Genomic DNA, 22,926 nt, shown 5'->3' with positions numbered 1-22,926 from the left:
GTGTAACTTGCATTCTGCTTATGTCTAGGATGGACCACTTCGATTCCACCCCCAATTTTGGTATGCCATTGATCTCAAGTTCTCTCTGGAGTTGAAGACTGACTAAAGTGATATTAGAGAAGGAGAATTTTATGATCTAAACCAATACAAGTTATGGTATTCAAGCCAAATCTGCTCTTACTCCTATTTTTGGAAACACAGTGTGTTTATTACATGTATTTAGCACATTTACTTTGATTATTTTTGCATTATAATCACAAAATTGAGTAGTTGGAATAGAGACCATATAGCCCTCAAAGCCTAACGTATTTACCGTCAGGCCTTCACAGAAAAAATTCCCTGACCTTTGATCAAGAATTAAAGCATTACTTGCTTTTTGAACATGAAAGCAAGACAACTATTTAACATTCATATTGTAGACCAGTAAGCTAACAAGCATCTTTGTTAAATGTTATCATCGACCAACATTATATTTACCTATTAGTTTTTCTTTGTTTTGTAGTCCCTGCTATGTGGATATTTGTTAGCAATGACTGATGTGGAAACTACATATGCAGATTTCATTGCTTCTGGAAGAACAGGTAGAAGAAATGCAATACATGATATCCTGGTTTCCTCTGCAAGTGGCAACAGCAATGAATTAGCCTTGAAATTAGCAGGTCTTGATATCAACAAGACAGGTGAGTTGTTTGACACACATCTCTCTATGAACATGAGATGATTTGTACCATTTCACTGCATAGGATTAAAACATGAAAAACTACCTTTGAAAATAATTTAGTAGAGTTATAAACAATCTTAGACAAGATAAAAGTCAGGGACTAATCCCTTAGTCACTCCTATTTCATTTTCAGTGACTTCTCTTTATAGGGTTCCCACTCAAATGCAGAATCCTTAATCTGATTTTACTAATGCAATGAATCAAGCACATGGGTTTTAAAAAATCCTAATCTCGGGGCGCCTGGGTGGCTCAGTTGGTTAAGCGGCCGACTTCAGCACAGGTCATGATCTCACGGTCCATGAGTTCGAGCCCCGCGTCGGGCTCTGTGCTGACAGCTCAGAGCCTGGAGCCCGTTTCAAATTCTGTGTCTCCCTCTCTCTCTGACCCTCCCCTGCTCATGCTCTGTCTCTCTCTGTCTCAAAAATAAATAAACGTTAAAAAAAAATTTGTTTTTTTAAAAAAATCCTAATCTCTATAAAAGCTCTGAAATTTCTATGTAGAATATTTAACAAAGTTGGAGCTCCTACCTTTGACAGTATTGGCCACCTATAACATTTCAATAACCACTTCAAAGGAAAAGGGTCTCCAGGATCAATTCTATTGAGTGGGAGTAAATAGTTTGTTACATCAATGTCTTAGGTAATAAGATCTTTCAGTTTTCTTTTCTTAATAGAATGGGTTTGTGGAAAATTTGTCTTATTATTGGGCCTTGGCGCTCTTCTTACCCAAGCAATCTAACTTTACCAATGGAAAAGTAAAGCAAATATAGATGTCAAAGTACTTCTGAGTATTTAAATGAATCCCAATAGTTCTTTCATCCACAGCTTTTGCAAGTATTAAAGCTAAATGTATTTCTCTGACAAATCTTGTGCAAAAATAACCTTTAAAATTAAAAGAGGAGTTCACAATTAAGGAACCACAGTGTTGTGTATGTGAAAAGTCAGCTTCTGACTCATGCTAACTATTCAGTACTTCTTTGCTATTAGAATTTTTATGGTAGAGCTTTCCAGTTATTGGAAAACTGAGTCAGAGTATATGTTAATGTAACAGCAACATTACCCTAAAATACCTAGGACAGTACTTTATTCAATGGCTAAAGGTCAGCAGGTCACAGACTGGTCTTTTAAAATTCAGATTGAAAATAAAACTTAACATCACCACCTTGGAATATACAGACCTATGTATACTTTAGGTTTTGTTGTTTCCCTATTATTACTACCAGAAGTTACTTCAGAAAGGATTTAGGAAATTATTGCAATTTGGTGGTATGAGGTAACTAAAATTTTTTCTGTGGTCTTTGAGAAGTTGCTAATTAATTTCTTTTATAAGATTTATATTTTTATTTGTATATTAATATTCTGTTCTAAATAATATGCATTATTTTTAGCCACTCCCAATATATTCATAGTACAGTTACATTTCTTCTTTTTCTCCTCACTGAAATTGAAACTCAACAGCATCATGACCTTTCTTATACAAGAGAATATATTAACTTGGTATATAGCAAATGAAATAATAAACTGATATTTTATATTAACAAATATAATAAAATAATTTTATATTTTATATTTTTAAACAGTTTAAAATAATTCAAACATCATTATGCTTCTAAATGTCTTCTTTTCTAAACATTTCTAAGTGTTAATTGCCATTCTCCAGGCTCCTGAAAATTTTTCTGTTTCTTTTTAAATCCTAAAGTCCAGAATCAGGCAAAATATAAGCAGTAGTAACTTTTTTTATTATTCTAAGTACAAAGAACTAAAAATAGTAACTGTACAACACTGACATATAATGACAAACGAAATATCAGTAGCTGAGTATTGTAAGGGACTTCCTCTGTAATTCATGAGTGTTTCAACTTCTTTTTAATTTATACTCAACAATATTGCTGTCCCATGTTTACCATGACTTGTTAAAAAGCATCTATTTAGCCACACCTTTGTAATTGCAGCATTATGCTAAGAAGCCCTGGGAAGTGTCCCCAGACACCCAGAAATCACAAGCCTCATGGGAACCAAGTTCCTCATCTTGTATTTATGCAGTCACTTTCATCCTTAAATATTCTACTGTCTTGCATCTGCCCTAATTTGACTTCATTCCTTTGGTTATTAAGAGCTTTTCCTATTTATCAAGTTCTTGTTGCATGCTAATCTACACATCTCACATTCAGGCCATCTGCACATCTTGGGAGGTTGTTCATTGTTGTAATAATGAAAGTAGTTTATGAACATGATATATAATATATAATGTAAACCCCAAGAACCCCTTTAGAACAGAATATATCTATATAAGAATATAGATATAGATATAATTTATGTACTGCTTTTAATTTCTGGAAGTATGGTGTATAGTGAAATGTTTTGTGTATACTTGTTAAGAGTAAAAGAGAAATTGCCTTTCAACATTTCCATCTAAAGAAATGGAACAGTCCACTTACTTCTATCCATTTGAATTATGGTAACAAACATTTAGCAAACATTGATATAATTTACGTTATTGCAACGCCCAAAAATATTTTATCCACTAATATTTATTGGTTGCTTAATGATGAACTAATACATGCAAACATATGAATCTTTGAATCAAGGATTGCCTACAGCTTGTAAATTTGAACTTTAGATAAAATTACCTATGTGAAAAGAAAGCATTATTTAATTTCAGTGCTTGCTATGTCATGAGCTGAGATTGCTGCTGAGGATGCTGGTTTTATTGGCATTGTACATATGTTCTATAAGGGCAGACCAGAGGCCATCATAACTGTTCAGCAAGGGACCGACCAGCTGACATAATGTCCTTTCATCCTCCACTGTTGCTTTTAATTTAATTAACTAAACCTCTGAGAAATCAGCTGGGTTATCAACAAGTACTATAAATAATGGAAAATGAAATTTTTAAATATTTCTTAAAATAAGACAGGAGTGAAACGGTAGAGTTGCTTCTCATTTCTGATTTCTGCCTAAAATCACTACTGATTTCTGCAATCTATGAAACTATTAAGTGCCATCACCAGACCTTGAGATTTCCTGGCTATTTATCAAAAGCATAGATGATCACTAACAACTATAAAAATTGAGTTATTATTTTGTGCTGTCCCAAGTTCTTAGCATCAGAATTAGCCAGCCCTTGAAACTCTTATACTGTTTTCTTCATGAGAAATTGATCACCAATAAAATATACTTGTCTCTGTAGAATTTATGACTTTTTGAGTATTTCTGAAATTTTCAATGATGTATTAAGAGTTGGTAAATATAAGCAATAGCTTTTATTTGCCCTTTTTTCATTGTTTCTTACAGAAGGTGAAGAAGATGCACAACGAAATTCCACAGAACAAAGTGGGGAAGCCCAAGGGGAAGCAGCAAAATCTGAAAGCTAACACCCCACTTTGATAACTTCATCAACAGTTGACAATGTCTCAAATCTCCAGGCCTGGCTGGAATGAATTTGTTTCCAAGAGTGAAAAGGGGGGAAAAAAAATGGCTGTGCTGCATTGTAGGAATCTGCTCATTGTCATATTAAAAATGGGGGCAGAGGCTGTGGCTGCAGACAGACTTTTCTCTACCTCTGTCTTTAGCAATGGTTGAAATCATGTGGCTTGTGTTTGGATGTCATTTTTGTATGGATCCTTTCACTTGACCATATGATAAAATGCTTGTAGAGAGTAGCACAGACCTAGATGATGATTCTTCCTGTAGCATCTGGCCCCTCACAATGTCAGAGGATTTAATTGTGTTTAATTGCAAAAGGTTGGTTGAACCCCAGAGTTTAAATATCTCTGGTCCAAGTATTCACCCAGTAAAAGAACCATCCAGAAAGCACTGTTTTTAGCATTATGTATCTGTGTGTTCCTGCTGTGTTATTTACACTGTTTTGTATTGTACAATATAGACACTCAGCACTGCCCCCTTCTTTGATTGCTTATGACAAACAAAAACAATGTACGTTACTGTGAATTTTTATACCACTCATTTTTAAAAGGGCTGCCTTTTTCCTTCTCCACAGTATGGTTGGTGTACACAGGATAGATCACAATTTTTTTTTTAACTTAATCTTTCCCCTTGATTCACTGTTGATGGATTAAGTCTAACCAATTCATCAAGAGTCCTTTGCTTTATTAAACAGGCATTTGAAAATATCCATTAATGTGAATTTTACTTGAATTCAGTCTGTTTGGTGTCTGCGCAGACCAGAATTCAATCTGCAAATTTTGTTTTATTTTCCATTGTTGAACTTTTCCCACTAATATACATTAAAAAATTTTTTTAATTATGAGGATTTTGGAGAATCAAAATGGTGGCAAAGAGAATACAAGATAATTCTAAGAACAGGAAATATTTTGTTCTTATGGAATCAAATTTCTCAGTGCTGTATGGTACTATTTAAATTTGGAGGACAACTTATCTGCATGGAGCTGTAACAGATGGAAAAAATTATCTTGCAATCATGTGGCCACCAATCACAAAAGTAAAGCCCTTGCATTGTGTTTTCCATGTCTTTTTTCAGCCCTATCAGATACAAATGTTATTATGCACTTTTTAATGTTTGTAAACTTTTACTAATAATTAGTGTGAATTGCATTCTGATACAATAATTATCATTAGAAGCTAACAAAATCCTCATTAATACTGTTGATAGCCTCTGCTGTGTTTTGACATCATGGTTCTTATGTGGAAAGTTTCTGTGAGCTGTGTAATCCCTCTGGTCAGTATTATAAAATCACTTATCAGTGGTAATAAATAAGGAACCAGTAATATGCCAGTGGCTCATGGATTACTGGACAAATAAGTAACAGGAAGACCCTTTATAATAAAGAGCCCAATTAATTATCCTTGAGGTCTTAGATAGAGTCCCATATGAAGTAGGTTAAGCAGAATCTCCATAGATAATCTCCATGGACATAGTGGGAACTCAGCTCTCCTCTATAGCTGCATATAGGATGAAATTTACAGTATGTTCCAAATGAGTGGGATAAGGGCATGGGTATCATTTGTCCTCAATCATGTATTACTAGAAAAAATGTCAATCGGGTGAGTCTCTCAGAAAATAGAAGGAAGACTAAATATTAGAGTACTTCATTCTAACCCATTAAGGTCCAAAGTACCCAGTTAAAATTCAAATAAATCCACCTATTAATAATCTTACAAGTGGGAAAAGAGGTTCCTGAGGCTTTTTTAGACAATCTCTCATAGTCCATTTAAAACATCCAACCCATAAAATCACTCTTTCAACATCCTCATTTACTATTCTCATAGCTTTCTTGTGAATCTAGGTAAAGTTCTCTCCATCCTTAAAGTTGTGGAATTCCAAACTGATTTCATGTAGTTTTGTAAAGTTTAGGTAAGACTAGTGCTGAGTGTATGTGGAGAGTTTATATTCCTATGTGATATATTATTATTAATGCATGTGGTGTCATGCTTGTCTTTGAATATATAATAGTGCTAAATTGCAAAGTCATATGGAGCTTTTTGAATTATTTTGACCTCTTACTGCTACTTTGTCTGCTATATTCAAACCCAGAGGCATTCCCAAGCTGGAAGATAAAAATCTACTTTCCAAAATGCCTACAACCTACAAATGTGGCTCAGCAAAAGTTCACAGTGTCTTCCAAATTGTACTGTAGTATCTTTTTCTTGCAAGTGAATAATATACATGGTATTGAATTTTTAAGGAGGAAAGGGTGGAAACTAAGACATTAGGTTTGGTAATATGCACTTAATGCCTACTAACCAACTGACATTATGCTAATAACTTCTCAGCACATTTTCTTCCATTTAATTGTTTCTCAGACAATTTGATTAAAAAGGTAGTACTATCCCATTTCACAGATTAAGAACTTAAGTCTCAATAAACTATAACTTTTCCAAGTTTAAAAAGCTAATAAATGATGAAATTAAGATTTGAACCTATCTTGGTCTGTCTCCAAGGAGCTTTCTACTACACATGCCATAAAACTAAAGCCAATTTATAGAGCATATTTATAAGGGAACATTTAGAGATGAAGTGGTTCATCCTCCATTGTTTTAGAGAGGGAAACTGAGTCTCAAAAGAGGGAATTGTCTTTCTCAAGGTTACCTAGATTAGTAATGACACAGATGTGACTAGATCACAGAAAGTGAACTTTTTTTAAAAAAAGAAATTCAATTAGAATTTATTTTTTGTGTTATACTTGCCCCAAAATATTTTTCTGGCATGCAGTCTATAAATTTAACATGGTTCAGATTTTTTTATGTCCCATGCTACTCACTTTAATTAACTAGAAATATGTATGACAGTTTCAGTTTTTCAACTCATTTGCAATAAGTATGAACTTGTCAAATTTACCTTTTATCAATTGTAAACATCCTATGCCAATATATTGCTATCATAATTTATAGAAATGTTTTTCCAATAGGTAATAGGCAGCCTTCAAGTTTTAGGCAACACCCCCAGAACTGCTCGCTGTAAATGCCCTACACTTGAGTCTTACTCAGACACAGGAAAAATGCACCATTTTAGAAGATGAATGAGATTGCTCTTTCTCTTCAGAGAAGCAATAAAGGGTAAAGAAATGTAACTGCCAGGTAGCCAAGCTTCTGAGTGAAGCTTGTAGTAACAGGAAGACAATGTATAGTTACCAAGTAAAAATAAGAAAGCATCTATGATTTATGATGTCTTAATAGGCCCCAAATTGTTCTTTAATTAAAGAGTGGCAGTCTCTGAAGTCATTGTGAGCTTGTATGACTTTTGTATTTAGTAATGTTGCATGCTCACATAATTGATATTAAAAGTAATACATTTTTTTCTGAAATGTGCATAGTCTATGAAGAGTATTTATTGAACATACACTATGTATTTGATCCCGAGAAAGTGCTGCGAGTGATAAAGGAGAAGTTTAAAGCCTTCCTGTGGTGGACATACCGGCATTCTAGCCTCTTTTTCTGGGATTTTACTCCAATAATTTTTACCTCCATTCCACTCTGGTGGCCCACTTCCTGGACTTCATCATCTGCCAGACCCAACTGTTAAATCGTAAGCCCCAATATCACTCCTATCGTTCTTACTTGCTTATCTGTAGGGCAGTAAAAGATTTTCAGTCAGAAGAAAGACCAGTGTTTATCAGAATCCCCTGAAAGTTTTACAACACTCTCTCCTCTACCCATATACATTCTCTCTCTCTCTCTCTCTCTCTCTCTCTCTCTCTCTCTCTCTCTCTCACACACACACACACACACACACTTCCCCTTTGAAAGAACTCCCTGTGCAACTTTGGCATCTTTTTCTGCCCACACCCTCACCTCTACAACCTGTCAATCACTGATCTAGAAAAAATGCAGTTTCCAGATGCACCAGCCCTATTCACCTGACTAAAAATCTTTAAAATCAGTCAGTAACAAAATGGAGTGCTCACAGACACCCATGGTTTTACTATATTAAGGATAACATCTTGGGGTAGAAAAGCAGAGTGTTTAACTTCTTTTGTTTTGATGTTGCTCTCTTTTCGTTGTATTATTTTTACCACATAAAGGCAGCAAAAACCAAGCAGAATCCAAGGTGGGACTCGGGAGAAAGTTAGCATCAAATAACACACAGCCTGAGTTCAGGCAAGGTCTTAGGCAGAAGGGGTAAAAGAGGATGTAAATCTTTTAAGTTCATCTTACTCAGGTCACAAGGATAAAACAGTACACAGGGATTTGGAACAAAATGCTAGCCAGTGCAAAACAAGTTTGTATTGTCTCTGGTGTTTTTTTCTCTGTGTATATTTGTTGCCTCTATCTAGGCCAGAATGTGGGGATTTGGGATCCTGGCCATCTCTCACTATAAAGTCAAAATTAACAAAACTATCTGACTATAACTGGTTAACTTTCTAGTTTGCACCACATCTACTTTGTTTTTATCAAGATCGGTATTTCCTTAGCAACTCTCCTCCAGTCTGGAATCTACTGTTAATCCTTCTCAATGCTCCTGCTTTTCTTCCTTTCTTGTCTTTGTGCCATCTCTGCCCAATCAAAACCGTTCAAGCCATCTGCCTTCACTCTACTTTCTTCAGAGCGACTGTAAAAAGTTTATAACAATGCTCATTCATTATTTGCAACTTCAGTTTAGTCATAAGTGCTGCACAGCTTTTTTTGTCATGTCTCTCAGTACACAGGAAGTTTCCCACTTCTAAGATACAGGTTTTCACATCTGAGGTTTTTTAAACATTTTCTTTCAGGAGGTCTGTTAATTATCCTTTTTTCTTCACCGACTTTACCCTTTTTCACAAATGTACTCAAGCTTTCAGTTCCCCTCTTAACTTCACTACTTGTATTTCTGAAAATAGGCATCATTGCTGTCTGTTTTCATGTTTCTCTTCCTTATTTCTTATCCTTTTGCAATTTAACTTCCAATCAAATTTTTATTACCAACAATGTCTTCAGTAGCACCTGGACTCTCAGTAATTGTCACTGAAGCTTTGGCCAATGTGGAAATTAAAAAGTGATGATGTTCCAAAGGACTCAAACTTCTCCTAAAATAAAACTTAGTGGTTCTATAATTCTAATTGATATTCACGTGGCTACATAATAAAGCCTCCTAAAGGAAAGAATTTATGTGTCCTAAGAAACAAATTCTCCAGATTCACAAGTCTTCCATTATATATAGATATGCCCTTTCTCTTCCAGAATATTCTCCCCATAAGGTTTTTTTTGCTACACCCCCAGATCCTACAGTGCTCATTTCTACATAGGGGTGGTTGCACGTATCTAGGCATTAACCTGGAGACTGGATATGGAGAGATGGGCAAGATTAGGATGTGATGTTTTAGAGTTCTGTGTTCCATTATACTCCAGGATGACTGCCAGTGGTATCACTAGCTCCTCTCCACAGCAGCCATGTACAAGCAAAACCACTCAATTTCTTTGTATCTAGTCCCACTCTAGTTCTCTGAATTAGACCTAAGTGAGTATATCAATCCTACTAGCCAAATATAATGGATAGTTCATGTATGTTTTATAGTCTACCACATGGCATTTAATCCTATTCACCATGGAATCTTTTTTGAGATGCTTCATTTACCTTCCTACCCCACCTCCCACCCTCTGGTTGAATGTATGTATGCATTTAATCCTTTGTTCCTTTTTCTCTGCCAACTGCTTACTTTCCTTGACAAGTTCAACCTTCTTTACCTACCTACTAAATACTGTGGTTCCCTGGGATTATATATTTATTCCTCTTCTACAATCCCAGTCTTCACGTGACTTATTCTTGACCAACACAATCAATCACCACTTTTACCATGATAAATCCCAGAGGTCACTCCTGATCAGCTGACTTATTGGATCCAGCTCAATACGGATTTCCCAAAAACATCTTAAAATTCAATATTCCAACACCAAATCCAATATATGACCCCATTCCCAAAACTGCTTTTCTTCATATGCTGTAGATCTCATATATGGAGGCACTGGTTTCCCAAATTCAAACCAAATTAAAAATCCAAATTCTTACAGTTCTCTTAACTCTTCTTTCTGCAGTTTGATTTCAGTCCATCAATTCTAATTCTTACTACTCCTTGAAACTTCTCACTTCTTTTTGTCTGTATTACAATCCTTTAAAATTTTTTTAAATGTTTATTTATTTTTGACAGAGACAGAGACAGCGAGTGGGTTAGGTGCAGAGAGAGAGGGAGACACAGAATCGGAAGCAGGCTCCAGGCTCTGAGCACAGAGTCCAGCACAGAGCCCAACGTGAGGCTCGAACTCATGAACTGTGAGATCATGACCTGAGCCGAAGTCAGATGCTCAACCGACTGAGCCACCCAGGCACCTCTGTATTACAATCCTTTAAATCATCACTTATCTAATATAATGCAATAGCCTGTTCACTAGGACCTGCCTTGTCCAGCACTCTTTCTATCCATCTGGCAACCACATGTATCTTTCTAAAACAAATCTGATTGTTTCACTCCCCTAATTTAAAAAAATTCTTAAATTTAGCCAGATAAAACTTTTTGATATAAATGCCACATTTTACTTTTACATAACTCTTTGCTCTGTGTTAGCTGTTTTTCTGTTCCTAAGATGTTCTTCTTTATGCTTTATTGCAAGTTCTCACTGGTCCCTCCAGACCCTGTCCCATTTCACTCTCTGGAGCCTTTTTGACTTACATTCCCATTCTGAAGCCCCAGTCTAGAAATTAGCTATTCTATACTTCTTGATTCCCTAACACCTTATCTGCAAATGTATCTCCTTAGATCACAGCTATTTGTTTACATGTGTATCTCTCCAACTTGAATATGAGCTCTTTGATGGAAACAGCCCTTTTTTATTCATCTTTGTATCCTCATTGTCTATTAATACTCAATAAATATTTGTAAATGAATGTCTGCTTTCTGAAGCTCACAATGTAGTTAAAATTTACACACTGATTAGGGAAACGTGCAATTTAGAGATACAGTTGATAGTTGAAAATAGTGAAATCTGTGTAATATTGCCTTCTAAAACATAAAAACTTAATTTCTATCACTTTTTTTCTGGTTTATTAAAATAACGTAACTATTTCTAAATTTGGTTCTCAAACTGTATGCTGCACATTTACACAAACACACACACACTCTCACACAGATTTGATAGGACATACAGATAAGAGATGTCCAATAGGATAACATACACACAAATTAGCAAATCGGAGTAAGTCTTCCAGCTAAATAGTGATCCTGGTAAAGGTATTTCTTGACATTCTGTAGTATAAATTTCCTTCAGTTTGCTAAAACTAAGAATACCACCCCCCCCAAAAAAAAGGATGTTGTATCATAGTCTCCTAGTCTTAGCAACACATTAGTCAGAGAACAAGATCTTTGGGGAGATTTTTGGTCTTTACAGAAAAGGACACTCAAGTTTTTAAGAATATGCTTTACACTAATAAAATATAATGTACTCTAATAGGCTAAAAAAATGAACGTCCTGATAGAATATGATGAACTTGGTAGGAATTCATAGAATAAAAAGGAGAAAATGATACAAAGGGACCAAGAAACATGTCAAGGAAAGGACACTGATATTTATGTACAGAAACTTAAGGTCTTTTTCCTGAACACTGCATCTTTTGGAAAACAGAGAAAAATAGTAACCAAATTAACACTGAAATCTAGCAATACTAAAGAAGGACTGTGTGCTTTTGGACTCTGAAACTAAGAAATAAGAATGGCCAAGGAAATGATATAGGTTACTCCTAACAGAACACATGTTTGCACTTTGGCTACCATGATTAATTTTACACGTTTCACTTGAGTAGGATATGACCAGTATGACTGTCCTGTTTAATTTTTAAGTTTTCTTTTATCCCACACATTCTTTAAAATCCATAAAATAATATATAACAATGAATTTTAAGGGCAAAAACGTATGTAAAAATAGCTATAGCTAGGCAGTAACAACTTAAACAGAATCTATCTTCCTGCATGGTCCTAAATAAAATCCAGTAAATCATCAATTTTATTTAGGAAATATTTGTTGAACATTTAGTAAGTTTAAGTCACTGTGTTAGGTGCAATAAGGAGTAATTTTTTTTTTAATACCACAAAATCTTTGACTAGTAGAAACTGGAACATGTGACAGTAACCATAGTTTTTTTTTTTTTTTTTCCTGTCAGTATTCCCAGCCTTTTCCCATTGTCACTTTATCACTTATTATAAGGAATTTTCCTTCACTTCCACTGTGTAGTGAGAATTTATTTTTGCTCAGGTGACTCCTAGGCCTTTATAACACAGAACTGGAAGAATAGATCTAGACACAGGTTAGCTTGATAAGAGGAAAAAGATTTTTTTCATGAAGAATCAATACAAGAGTTGTTCTTTTCTGAAAATACACCAGAAAAAAATTTAAGCTAATATGTTTAAATCAGTTTGCATAATAAAAAGCTAAGAATTGGGAAATTACAAAAGCAATGAAACTGGGGTTTCTATAATTTTTTAATGTTTGTTCAGTATTTTTGAGAGAGACAGAGACAGCATGAGTGGGGAAGGGCAGAGAGAGAGGGAGACACAGAATCTGAAGCAGGCTCCAGGCTCTGAGCTGTCAGCACAGAGCCCAATGCAGGGCTTGAACTCACGAACCCTGAGATCATGACCTGAGCTGAAGTCATTTGCTTTAACTGACTAAGCCACCCAGGTGCCCGGAAACTGGGGTTTCTAAAAGACAGTTTGAGAGGGTTCACAGGAGATTTCAATGAAGAAACAAGGAAAATTTTAGAAAGGATAGTAAACAGCATTTCTATAGGTTGTGAACTAGACCTTCCAAGAGATACATGCAAATATTGGGAATACTTTTCAATTAGTTCTGGTTTTTAGATGAGATTTTTTTTAAATGTGGTTCCATTCAAAGACAGGGCCACATGAGACCCTATGACTTATTAAAGTATACTCATCAAATAGCAATGGCAAGACAAGTACATACATAATCACATACTCATCTTAATATGATTAACAATAACAGATGAACCAGGAACATCTCATGCATATGCTGGGGGAGAAATGTCACTCAACAGGAAAGATCATGGAGAAGGATGCAATAGAATGATTCCTTAAAATACTTATTTCATTGAAGAAAAAGAGATCAGACACTGTAGATAGAATAAAAAATGATGTAAACTGAGGTAAACAGGTAGGAAGACATGGGGTCATATATTTTTCAAACAATCCAAGTTAGCTAGAACACAGTACATGTGTTAAGTCTGAGGTGAGACACTGGGTCAGGCAGAGAAGTAGAAATCTGAGACCCTCAAGAGGAAGACCTGGAAGTCCCAGAAGCTGATAAAGCCACTGAGGGCTTCAGGGTGTGCCTGGCAGCTGACAGACCAGCTTCCACAAGATCACTCAGAGGGAAGAGTGTGGGCATCCGAGCAGGTTCCAGGCACAAAGACCCTGAGACAAAGAGGAGGTCCATGCCAAGGAGCCTAACATAGAATTGGAAGAATTCTGAACTTGAGAGTTAGGTTTTTGAAGGTAGGCTAACAGATGAAAGTAGACACAAGGATGTATTCCAAGGTTAAGATTCCAGCCGCTGAGAAAACCAAACGTCAGAGGGAAAGTGAGAAGCAGCAGAAATGCATACAAGAGGCACAGCAGCTGCTGCTGTCCTTTACCCATGCTTTCCACTCATGCCTTGACACACGCCTCAGTTTTTAAAGGCACCATACTTCTCTGCTGACATGTGGCGCAAGTATAAGAGAAAGAGGTCTTTTTATAGCACCACAGAAAGATGATCTTTTCTAAGGTTCTGAATATGTATTGGATGCTTGATTAAATTGCCTCTATTTCTCACAATTACTCTGAAATATGAATATACTTCTCTCCTTATAAATGACCAACCTAAGGCACAGAGAAGTTAAGTGGCTTGTCCAAGGTCATGCAGTTTTTGTATTGCAAAGCCAGGACTGAAACCTATGTTCAACTTCTCTGATAATAATTTCCCATGCTCCTTCAACTACACCAGAGCTGTCCAATAGAACAATTCTACAAAACAGACATGCATTTTTATGTTTTCTAGTAGTCACATTAAAATAATAAAGCAGTAAACAACTGCTTTCAAAAATACTGGCACCAAAATATATCAATATAAAAATTAATAACACATTTTTTGTACCAATTCCTCAAAATCCAGGGTCTGTTTTATGCCTATATCTCAATTCAGGCTAGCTACATTTCAAGTGGTCTAGCTACTTTATGGGACATCCATACCATAGGGCACATATCATAGGGCACAAACTATATGCCCTATTCTGTTTTCCATGGATTAAGCAGAGAAAGGACTGACTTTTGAGGCAAAGGGGTGTAGGGGGTGCATGTTCATGTATAGTTCTTTCTCATGGATTCTCAACTCTGGCCTCCTGTCAGAATCACCAGAAAAACTTTTAACATATTAAGAACTTAGTTTCATCTCTATTTTGACTCTATTGCAAGGTAAGACATCAACTTTCTTCTAACTTTGTTGAAGTATAACAAATATTAGAAAGTGCTCATAACTGTGCAGTTTTCCATATTTCAATAAAACAAACACCCTCAGGTAACCATCATCCAGATCAAAGATCAGAATATTCCAATACTCTAGAAGTCCTCATCAGGTTCTCTTCTGGTCACCACCTCCTGCAAAGGGCTGCATCCCCTGAAATTAATAAAATGGTGAATGTCCATCTGTTCTTACAGAGCAGGCCCTGGAGTTCAGCCCAGAACTGTCACCTAATATGCTAATGCTCCTTGCAGGCTGCTCTTTTGCAAGGTTCTATGCTTGGGATTCTCAGGTCAGTGGGTAGCCCCAGAAATAACAAACCACATGCCAACCCATCTATCTCTTAGAGGATCTCTACCCAAGGAAACACAGGTCCTTCAAACCATTATATCCCCTGGTTGACACAGGTCCTATCTCCACTCAGCCTTAAACCGCTAGCTCTGTCTCCATGCAGCCCTTTTTAGGTGCATGATCCCAAAGATTGGGTCTTCTTCCCTCTTTTCTGCACAATCTACCCATTTTCTCATCTGAGTTTTACTTCTCTCAGTAGCAAAAGATCAAATGGATAACAGTTTTGTGACACCAGTAATAGAGATTTCAATTTCCTGCTAAACAGGCTTTAATGTAAGTCACAAACTAATGTCCTTTTCCTCGGTACATAATTCCCCAACCTTCTGCTCCAGCCCTTCTCATTACCACACAGATCCTCTGGTCTTATAAAATTCAGTTCTTTGGAAACAGCATTTGTTTTTCCCACTGGTCTTTTACCTGCCAAGGTTCAAATGATTTAAAGTACATTTCTTTCTTTCTTTCTTTCTTTCTTTCTTTCTTTCTTTCTTTCTTTCTTTCTTTCTTTCTTTCTTCCTTCCTTCCTTCCTTCCTTCCTTCCTTCCTTCCTTTCTTTTTTTTAAAGTACATTTGTAACAAAAGGTAAACTTTGTGTCATCAACAGGTGTTCCCTCATTGGTTTAATCAAACAAAACAAAACATTAAGACATTTCCTAACTCCAGCCAACCTGAGCAAATATAAAAGCAAATGGAATCTGTGAGTCCCATGCTACAATAAGTCCTAAGTAAACAACTTCTCAAAGTATTAAATATCCAGCAATATTCGGCCTGCCATTTGTTGGAATTACAATTGCTTCACAGTATTGTTTTCTCCCCTGCTCTCAGAACAGTGCCTTGTTGTACTTCCAGCCCATACAAGAATATTTTGAATGAGTCTGACTTTGCAAAGACAGCATTTGCAGCTGAAAATAGCAAACATGACCATCTGTTCTCTCCCTTCATGACTCAATCTGACAATATCTTAACACAGTTGTCTTCCTCCTTGACTCCCTCCTTCTCGGCCCACCTGCCTCATTCCACAAGTTTCCCACTTGAGCTTCTTCACTTACACTTTGTCTTTCCACGTTCCTCTCCTCCTGCTCACATATCACTACTTTCCTCCATTTTATTTCTTCATAATTCTCACAATCCTCAAGAATACTCAATGAATTGCATTCCAATCTCCATCCTCCCAAGTCCAGCTTTCTCCTTAAGCCCCCTGCCTAGCACTTTCTACACTCTACTTAGCCCTACCTAACTTTATGTGGGAAAAAGAAAAAAAGGAAAGGAGTTCCATATCCTGGCTTCTAAGACCAATCTGAAGTTTGCCTGAAGTATGGGAATAACCAACCCTTAGGCATTGGGGAGGAAGAAAGGCATAAGAAAAAAAAGAATGGGCAGGGTGCCTGGGTGGCTTCTGTAAGTGAAGCGCTGACTTCAGCTCAGGTCATGATATCACAGTTTGGAGTTCAAACCCCGTATTGGGCTCTGTGCTAACAGCTCAGAGCCTGGAGCCTGCTTCGAATTCTGTGTCTCCCTCTCTCCCTGCCCCTCCCCTGCTCGCTCTCTCTCTCTCCAAAATAAATAAACATAAAAAAATTTAAAAAAAAAGAAACAAAAAATGAAGGGGCATAAGACATAAATAACACTGGGGGCAAGAGTAATTTTCACCCCTATTACTACAGATTTCCACTAAGTCATTTAACAACAATAGGAGAGGGAGTAGAGGATACCCAGTTGCCACCAGCTGCCAACCACTCCAAATATCAGAGAGACCCTGAATTTTTCATTTGTCCATTCACTGAAACTCCAAATGATTGATGATTTTAGGTAACACTTGGAAAATACATTTAAGAGAGACTGAATTTAATAACATAGGCTCAAAACCCAGACTCCTTACTAACTAAATGTATCATTTCCCCCAATTTACTCGACCACTCTGGGTATCAGATTCTTGTCTGTAAGAAGAAATAATAATAACATCTGTTAGCAATGTTGAATAATATTAAGAGTAATGTTATAGAGTATTTGAGTGGCTCAATCAGTTAGGTGTCCGACTCTTGGTTTCAGCTCAGGTCATGATCTCACACTTTGTGAGATCAAGCCCCGGGTCGGGCTCTATGCTGACAGCGTGGCACCTATTTGGGATTCTCTCTCTCTCTCTCTCTCTCTCTGCCCCTTCCCTGTGTGATATTTCACTCTCTCTCTCTCTCTCTCTCTCTCTCTCTCAATAAATAAACATTTAAAAAATATTAAAAATAATGTTAAAGGTTCAAATTAGTTAATACACATAAAGCACTGAGAAAAGTGCCTGGCACTTAGTGTAGATGTTAGCTATTAACATTACTGTTGGTGTATTGTTGTTATATGAGATATCCAGTCTCAGATAACTCAGAGAACATAGTCAAATGACTTCTTCTACCTCTTAATGAGTAGTGCCACCCAATGGCACAAAGGTTTAACTCATTCATCCACTGAACAAATATGAATGAGTTTCTTCTATGTAGCAGGTACTTTCAGGATGCTAACTATATAATTTAACTATAGGGAATGATCTTCAGCCACGTAGAGCTCACAGACTGGTAAAGCCTGGCTTAGTTGGATCCTAGCAAGTGGAATACTTAGAGCATTTCCTCTAGCCTATATGAGGAAAGCCAAATTGTGAGAGCAAAATTCCAATCAGGAGAAAAGAGAGAAAGGGAAACTATTTCAGGACTGCCTTAGGGTGAATTCAAGTTCATGTCTATTTTTTTTTCTTACAACTGTTACCTTTGGAGTGTCACAATGTTAAAAAAAAAATAGTAGAAGGAGACATAAGTTCTCATAACAAAATAAAATGCAAAGCCATGAGGGATTGGCACTAGAAGGACTGGGGGAACCACCAGACAGGCTTAGTCATTTGATGACACTGATTTCCTCTGTCAACTCTTACTGGCACCTCTGAGAGCTGTTTTCTTTTTAGTCTTCTGATTCAAGTACAGACAAAAGTATATCCTCTTGGTTCCCCTTGATAAAACTGAGATCAGGCAGAGTCTGGTAAACACCAAGGAGACCAAAGAAAAGAAAAATATAGAGTATACATTGATTGGCTTACTAAAGGAAGGTTTCTCATTTTTAATCTAGTTGACTTTAGTCCAGGATCTCAAGATCCTCCCATTATTCATAAGATCCTCTGAAGAGTAATGAGACACCATCCAGATAATTCTCCCTTTTAATCTATAGACTTCCTCCTATCACAATTCCTAGATTAAGAAATTTCTCTTCCACTAGTTAGATATATCATGAAAACTATCTTTAAATAAGTATCTAGGGGTGCCTGGGAGGCTCAGTTGGTTAAGTGTCAGCTCTTGATTTTGGCTCAGGTCATAATCTCACAGTTTCTGAGTTCAAGCCCTGCATAGCCCTCCACAGTGTGGAGTCTGCTTGGGATTCTGTCTCCCTCTATCTCTGCCCATCCACTGCTTGCTCTCTATCTCTCTCTTAAAATAAATAAAAATAAACTTAAAAAAATTAAAAAATAAATATCTATTTCCACCATACAGTAATAATTACATGATTAATTTAAACCACATTATTCATACATACTAAAGTTATTTTCTTGTTGATTAATAAAAGAAAAAAGGTCCCAAATTCCTCAGAATCTCAACCAGCATACACAGGGGCTGTGAAGCATATCAGTCTATTTACTCAATCAGAAAAGTAGACTTTTAAAATTTTATTGCTATAAATAATAATTTTTAAATAAAAAGCATTTTCTTCTTTTTAAAAAGAAGAAATTTGTATTTAAAAAGAAGAAATGTTTATTTGAGAGAGACAGTGAGAGGGAGAGAGAGAGTGAGTGAGCAGGGAAGAGGGGCAGAGGGAGAGAGAAAGTGAATCCCAAGCAGGTTGCATGCCCAAAGCTTGATCCCACCACCATAAGATCAGGACCTGAGCCAAAATCAAGAGTCAGAAGCTTAACCGACTGAGCTACCCACATGCCCCAAAAGCATTTTCTTCTTAATCTGAAGCGAATTCTGTAATAAATATTCTGGTTAATCAAAGACTGACTATAATTGCCCTTGAATAAATATTTCTATATTATGGCACATTTCTCAGATAGGAAAATCAAGTTATTTAACAATAGTTAAACTAGTCTTTTCTTGTACATATCTCAAGTGAAAAATAAAAATATACCTTTATATTTTTCTATGTTTCTATATTTCTATTTTCTACTTTGTATTTCTAAATATTGATAAATAATAAGTAATAGATATCTGCCTCCTGGTGGCCATATGCAGTTCTAAAAGGAAAAAATACCCTGTGTCTCTAAAACACAACAGTGATTTTGTTTCAGAATTTTTTTTTAGAAAGCTGTTCACTCTGGAAAGCAATGATGGGTCAGATTGGTACCAAGAAGGGAAAAAGCAGCAGTGGCAGCCAACAGGACATTGTGCCTTCCAAGAACATTGTGAAACAGAATTCCCTTTTAGACTCAATTGGCTTGTAAGCCATAAATATATGCACATAAACTCCAAAGAGTCCTCATGAAAACCAGTTTTGATAAAATTAAAGACCTTAGCTGGTAATTCTAATATGCTTATTACAAATATCTTCCCTTAAGCCTCAAAATCCAAAGGTTAGAGTGCAATATGCCTTTATTAGTAAACAGAATATTCCTCATAATATATATTACCTCCTGATATATACCTCCTGATGTAAGGTCTCTTGTGTCAATCAGATATGGCCTAGAAATGTATGCTGCTTTGTTTGGTTAAGTACCTGTACTTGGCAATAGAATAAAACCTGGGAAGTACCAAACATACCTTGACAGGAACATAGTATTGCTCACTAAAACCATGTCAGAAATGCAGGAGGTTTTGTCAAAATAATAACTTACTGAGGCAATTTTTAAAACTATGATTTATGAAAATCTGAGTCAATTTCTGAAGAGTTTCCTCAGCAGAAATAAGAGTAAAGTACATTAATTGTCATGTCACTAATAAATATTTAACCTAAGTTATAAGCTTATGACATAGAATAATTTTTAAATAAAAGTCACATGTTTCAATAGACAAACTTAGTGGCTAAAATTATTTTGACAAAATCTAATTTTGAAATTGTTAGATTAATTGACTCATGACTAAGAACTTATAACACTTTTTTTAAAGTTTATTTATTTATTTGTTTTGAGAGAGAGAGAGAGACAGAGAAAGGGATAGAGAGAGTGGATGAGGGGCAGAGAAGGAGAGAGAAAATCCCAAGCAGGATCTGCACTGATATGGAGCTCGATCTCACATATCGCGAGATCATGACCAGGTGTCATGTCATGACCAAGAATCAGTACCAAGAGTCAGAGGCTGAATCAACTGAGTGACTCAGGCACTGCTAGCACTTACACTTTTGATTGCAACATGAGGATTTAGTTGGGAAAGTGATATAAAAAATATTCATGCATTATTCCACATATCTCATAGTGTTCCTTTGATTAGTGTTGGTCTGCAGAAGGGAAAGGATTGGTGGATATTATTTTAATGTAAGTAATAGACAATAATTAAATTAACTGAACTCAAATCATTATACTATACTATTATACTTATACTATTGTTTTGAGAATGAGTTGTATTATCATAGAAAAATGTTCTCTTAAACAATTGAAGAAACAATAAATTCATAAAAAGAAATAATATATTTGACTACCAAGGACAAACATTCATTTATTCATGACAAGAAAAAGGGAAAGCAAAAGAATAACTTTACAAAGGAGAAACCTGACAAAAAGAACTGTGAAATTATCCTTCAAAACAGGAGAAATAAAGAATTTCTCAGACAATAAAAATGAGGTAATTTGTTGCCAGTAGACATGCATGTCTTGCAAGAAATGTTAAAAGAAGTTCTTTAGAGAGAGGAAAATAATAAAGATCATAAACTGGAATCTACACAAGGAAAGAAAATCAAAGAAGAAATAAGTGAAGGTAAAAGAAAAACTTTTATTTTTCTTATTCTTAATCTAACAGATAACAGCTTGTTTAAAATAATAATAGCAATAATGTTTTGATTTGGCAACAAGAAAGAGGAATTAGAATTATTTGTTACTATAATATACTCACACTAACCATAAAATGACATAGTGCTATTTTATTTTTTTATTTTTATTTATTTTTTATTTTTATTTATTTTTTACATTTATTTAGTTTGTATTTCAGAGAGAGAGAGTGCATGAGCAAGAGAGAGGGGCAGAGGGATAGGTGGGGGGGGCGGGCAGAATTTAAAGCAGGCTCCACACTCAGTGCAGAACCGGAATAGGGCTCAATCCTATGATCCTGGGATTGGGAACTGAGTCGAAATCAAGAGTCGGACACTCAACTGGCTAAGCCACCCATGTGCCCCAATATAGTGCTATTTTAAAGCGGACTTGGATTATTGTAAATATATATTGCAAACCCTAGGGCAACTACTAAAAATGGTAACAAGAGAAAAAGTAAAGGAGAATAAATCGATATGCTAAGAAGAGTAAATGGAATCAGATAAAATTTTCAATTAAAAACCACAAAAGGGGGGCGCCTGGGTGGCAGTTGGTTAGGCGTCCGACTTCAGCTCAGGTCATGATCTCACAGTCTGTGAGTTCGAGCCCCGCATCAGGCTCTGTGCTGACAGCTCAGAGCCTGGAGCCTGCTTCAGATTCTGTGTCTCGCTCTCTCTCTGCCCCTCCCCTGCTCATGCTCTGTTTCTCTCTATCTCAAAAATAAATAAAAACATTAAAAAAAAACCACAAAAGGCAGAAATAGTGTGGAAGACAAAAATAGAAACAAAGAATAAAGGCAAGAAATAGAAAACAATAATAAATGTAATAGTTATTAATTTAATTAAATCAATAATTACCCTGGATGTTAATGCTCTAAATGCACCTAATAACAGATAGAGATTTTCAGAGTGCATCAAGAATCAAGACCCAACTATATGTTGTGTACAAGAAATCCACATTACATATAAAGACGCATATAGATAAAATAAATAAATAAATAAATGGATGGGGAAAAATATACCATGCTAACACTAATCAAAAGAAATAGAAATACAGTTGGCTCTTGAACAATGTGGAGGTTATGGGCACCAAATCCCATGGAGTCAAAAATCCACATGTAACTTTTGGCTCCCCCAAAACTTAACAATAGCCCCGTGTTGACTGGAAACTTCACCAATAATATAAATAGTCAATTAAAACATATTCTGGGGTTAAGCGTCCGACTTCAGCCAGGTCACGATCTCGCGGTCCGTGAGTTCGAGCCCCGCGTCAGGCTCTGGGCTGATGGCTCAGAGCCTGGAGCCTGTTTCCGATTCTGTGTCTCCCACTCTCTCTCTGCCCCTCCCCCATTCATGCTCTGTCTCTCTCTGTCCCAAAAATAAATAAACGTTAGATTTTAGGCTCTTGGGAAGATGGCGGCGTAGGAGGACGCTGGGCTCACCGCGCGTCCTGCTGATCACTTAGATTCCACCTACACCTGCCTAAATAACCCAGAAAACCGCCAGAGGATTAGCAGAACGGAGTCGCCGGAGCCAAGCGCAGACGAGAGGCCCACGGAAGAGGGTAGGAAGGGCGGCAAGGCGGTGCATGCTCCACGGACTGGCGGGAGGGAGCCGGGGCGGAGGGGCGGCTCGCCGGCCAAGCAGAGCCCCCGAGTCTGGCGGGCAAAAGCGGAGGGGCCTGACGGACTGTGTTCCGACAGCAAGCGCGACTTAGCATCTGGGAGGTCATAAGTTAACAGCTCTGCTCGGAAAGCGGGAAGGCTGGAGGACAAAGGGAGGGAGAGCTGCTGAGCCCCCGGACGACAGAGCTCAGTTTGGTGGGGAACAAAGGCGCTCGCCAGCGCCATCTCCCCCGCCCATCCCCCAGCCAAAATCCCAGAGGGAACCAGTTCCTGCCAGGGAACTTGCTCGCTC

General features: G+C 36.7%; 1 protein-coding gene across 3 annotated transcripts in view; it reads left to right on the top strand.

Moving 5' to 3' along the window:
• PKIA (cAMP-dependent protein kinase inhibitor alpha) overlaps window positions 1-7,509 on the top strand; it is a 96,067-nt gene extending 88,558 nt beyond the window's left edge. For all 3 annotated transcript variants that reach the window (XM_045454825.1, XM_045454824.1, XM_045454823.1), the window contains 2 exons: window positions 503-680; window positions 4,015-7,509. In XM_045454825.1, coding sequence (XP_045310781.1) covers window positions 530-680; window positions 4,015-4,094 — 231 coding nt within the window. In that variant the 5' untranslated portion in view covers window positions 503-529 and the 3' untranslated portion in view covers window positions 4,095-7,509. The remainder of the gene's footprint in view (window positions 1-502; window positions 681-4,014) is intronic.
• Window positions 7,510-22,926: the final 15,417 nt, after the last annotated feature.

Source organism: Leopardus geoffroyi, chromosome C3 (genome assembly GCF_018350155.1).
Source record: "Leopardus geoffroyi isolate Oge1 chromosome C3, O.geoffroyi_Oge1_pat1.0, whole genome shotgun sequence".
Taxonomy (NCBI): domain Eukaryota; kingdom Metazoa; phylum Chordata; class Mammalia; order Carnivora; family Felidae; genus Leopardus; species Leopardus geoffroyi.
This window is presented reverse-complemented; position numbering and strand designations above follow the sequence as displayed.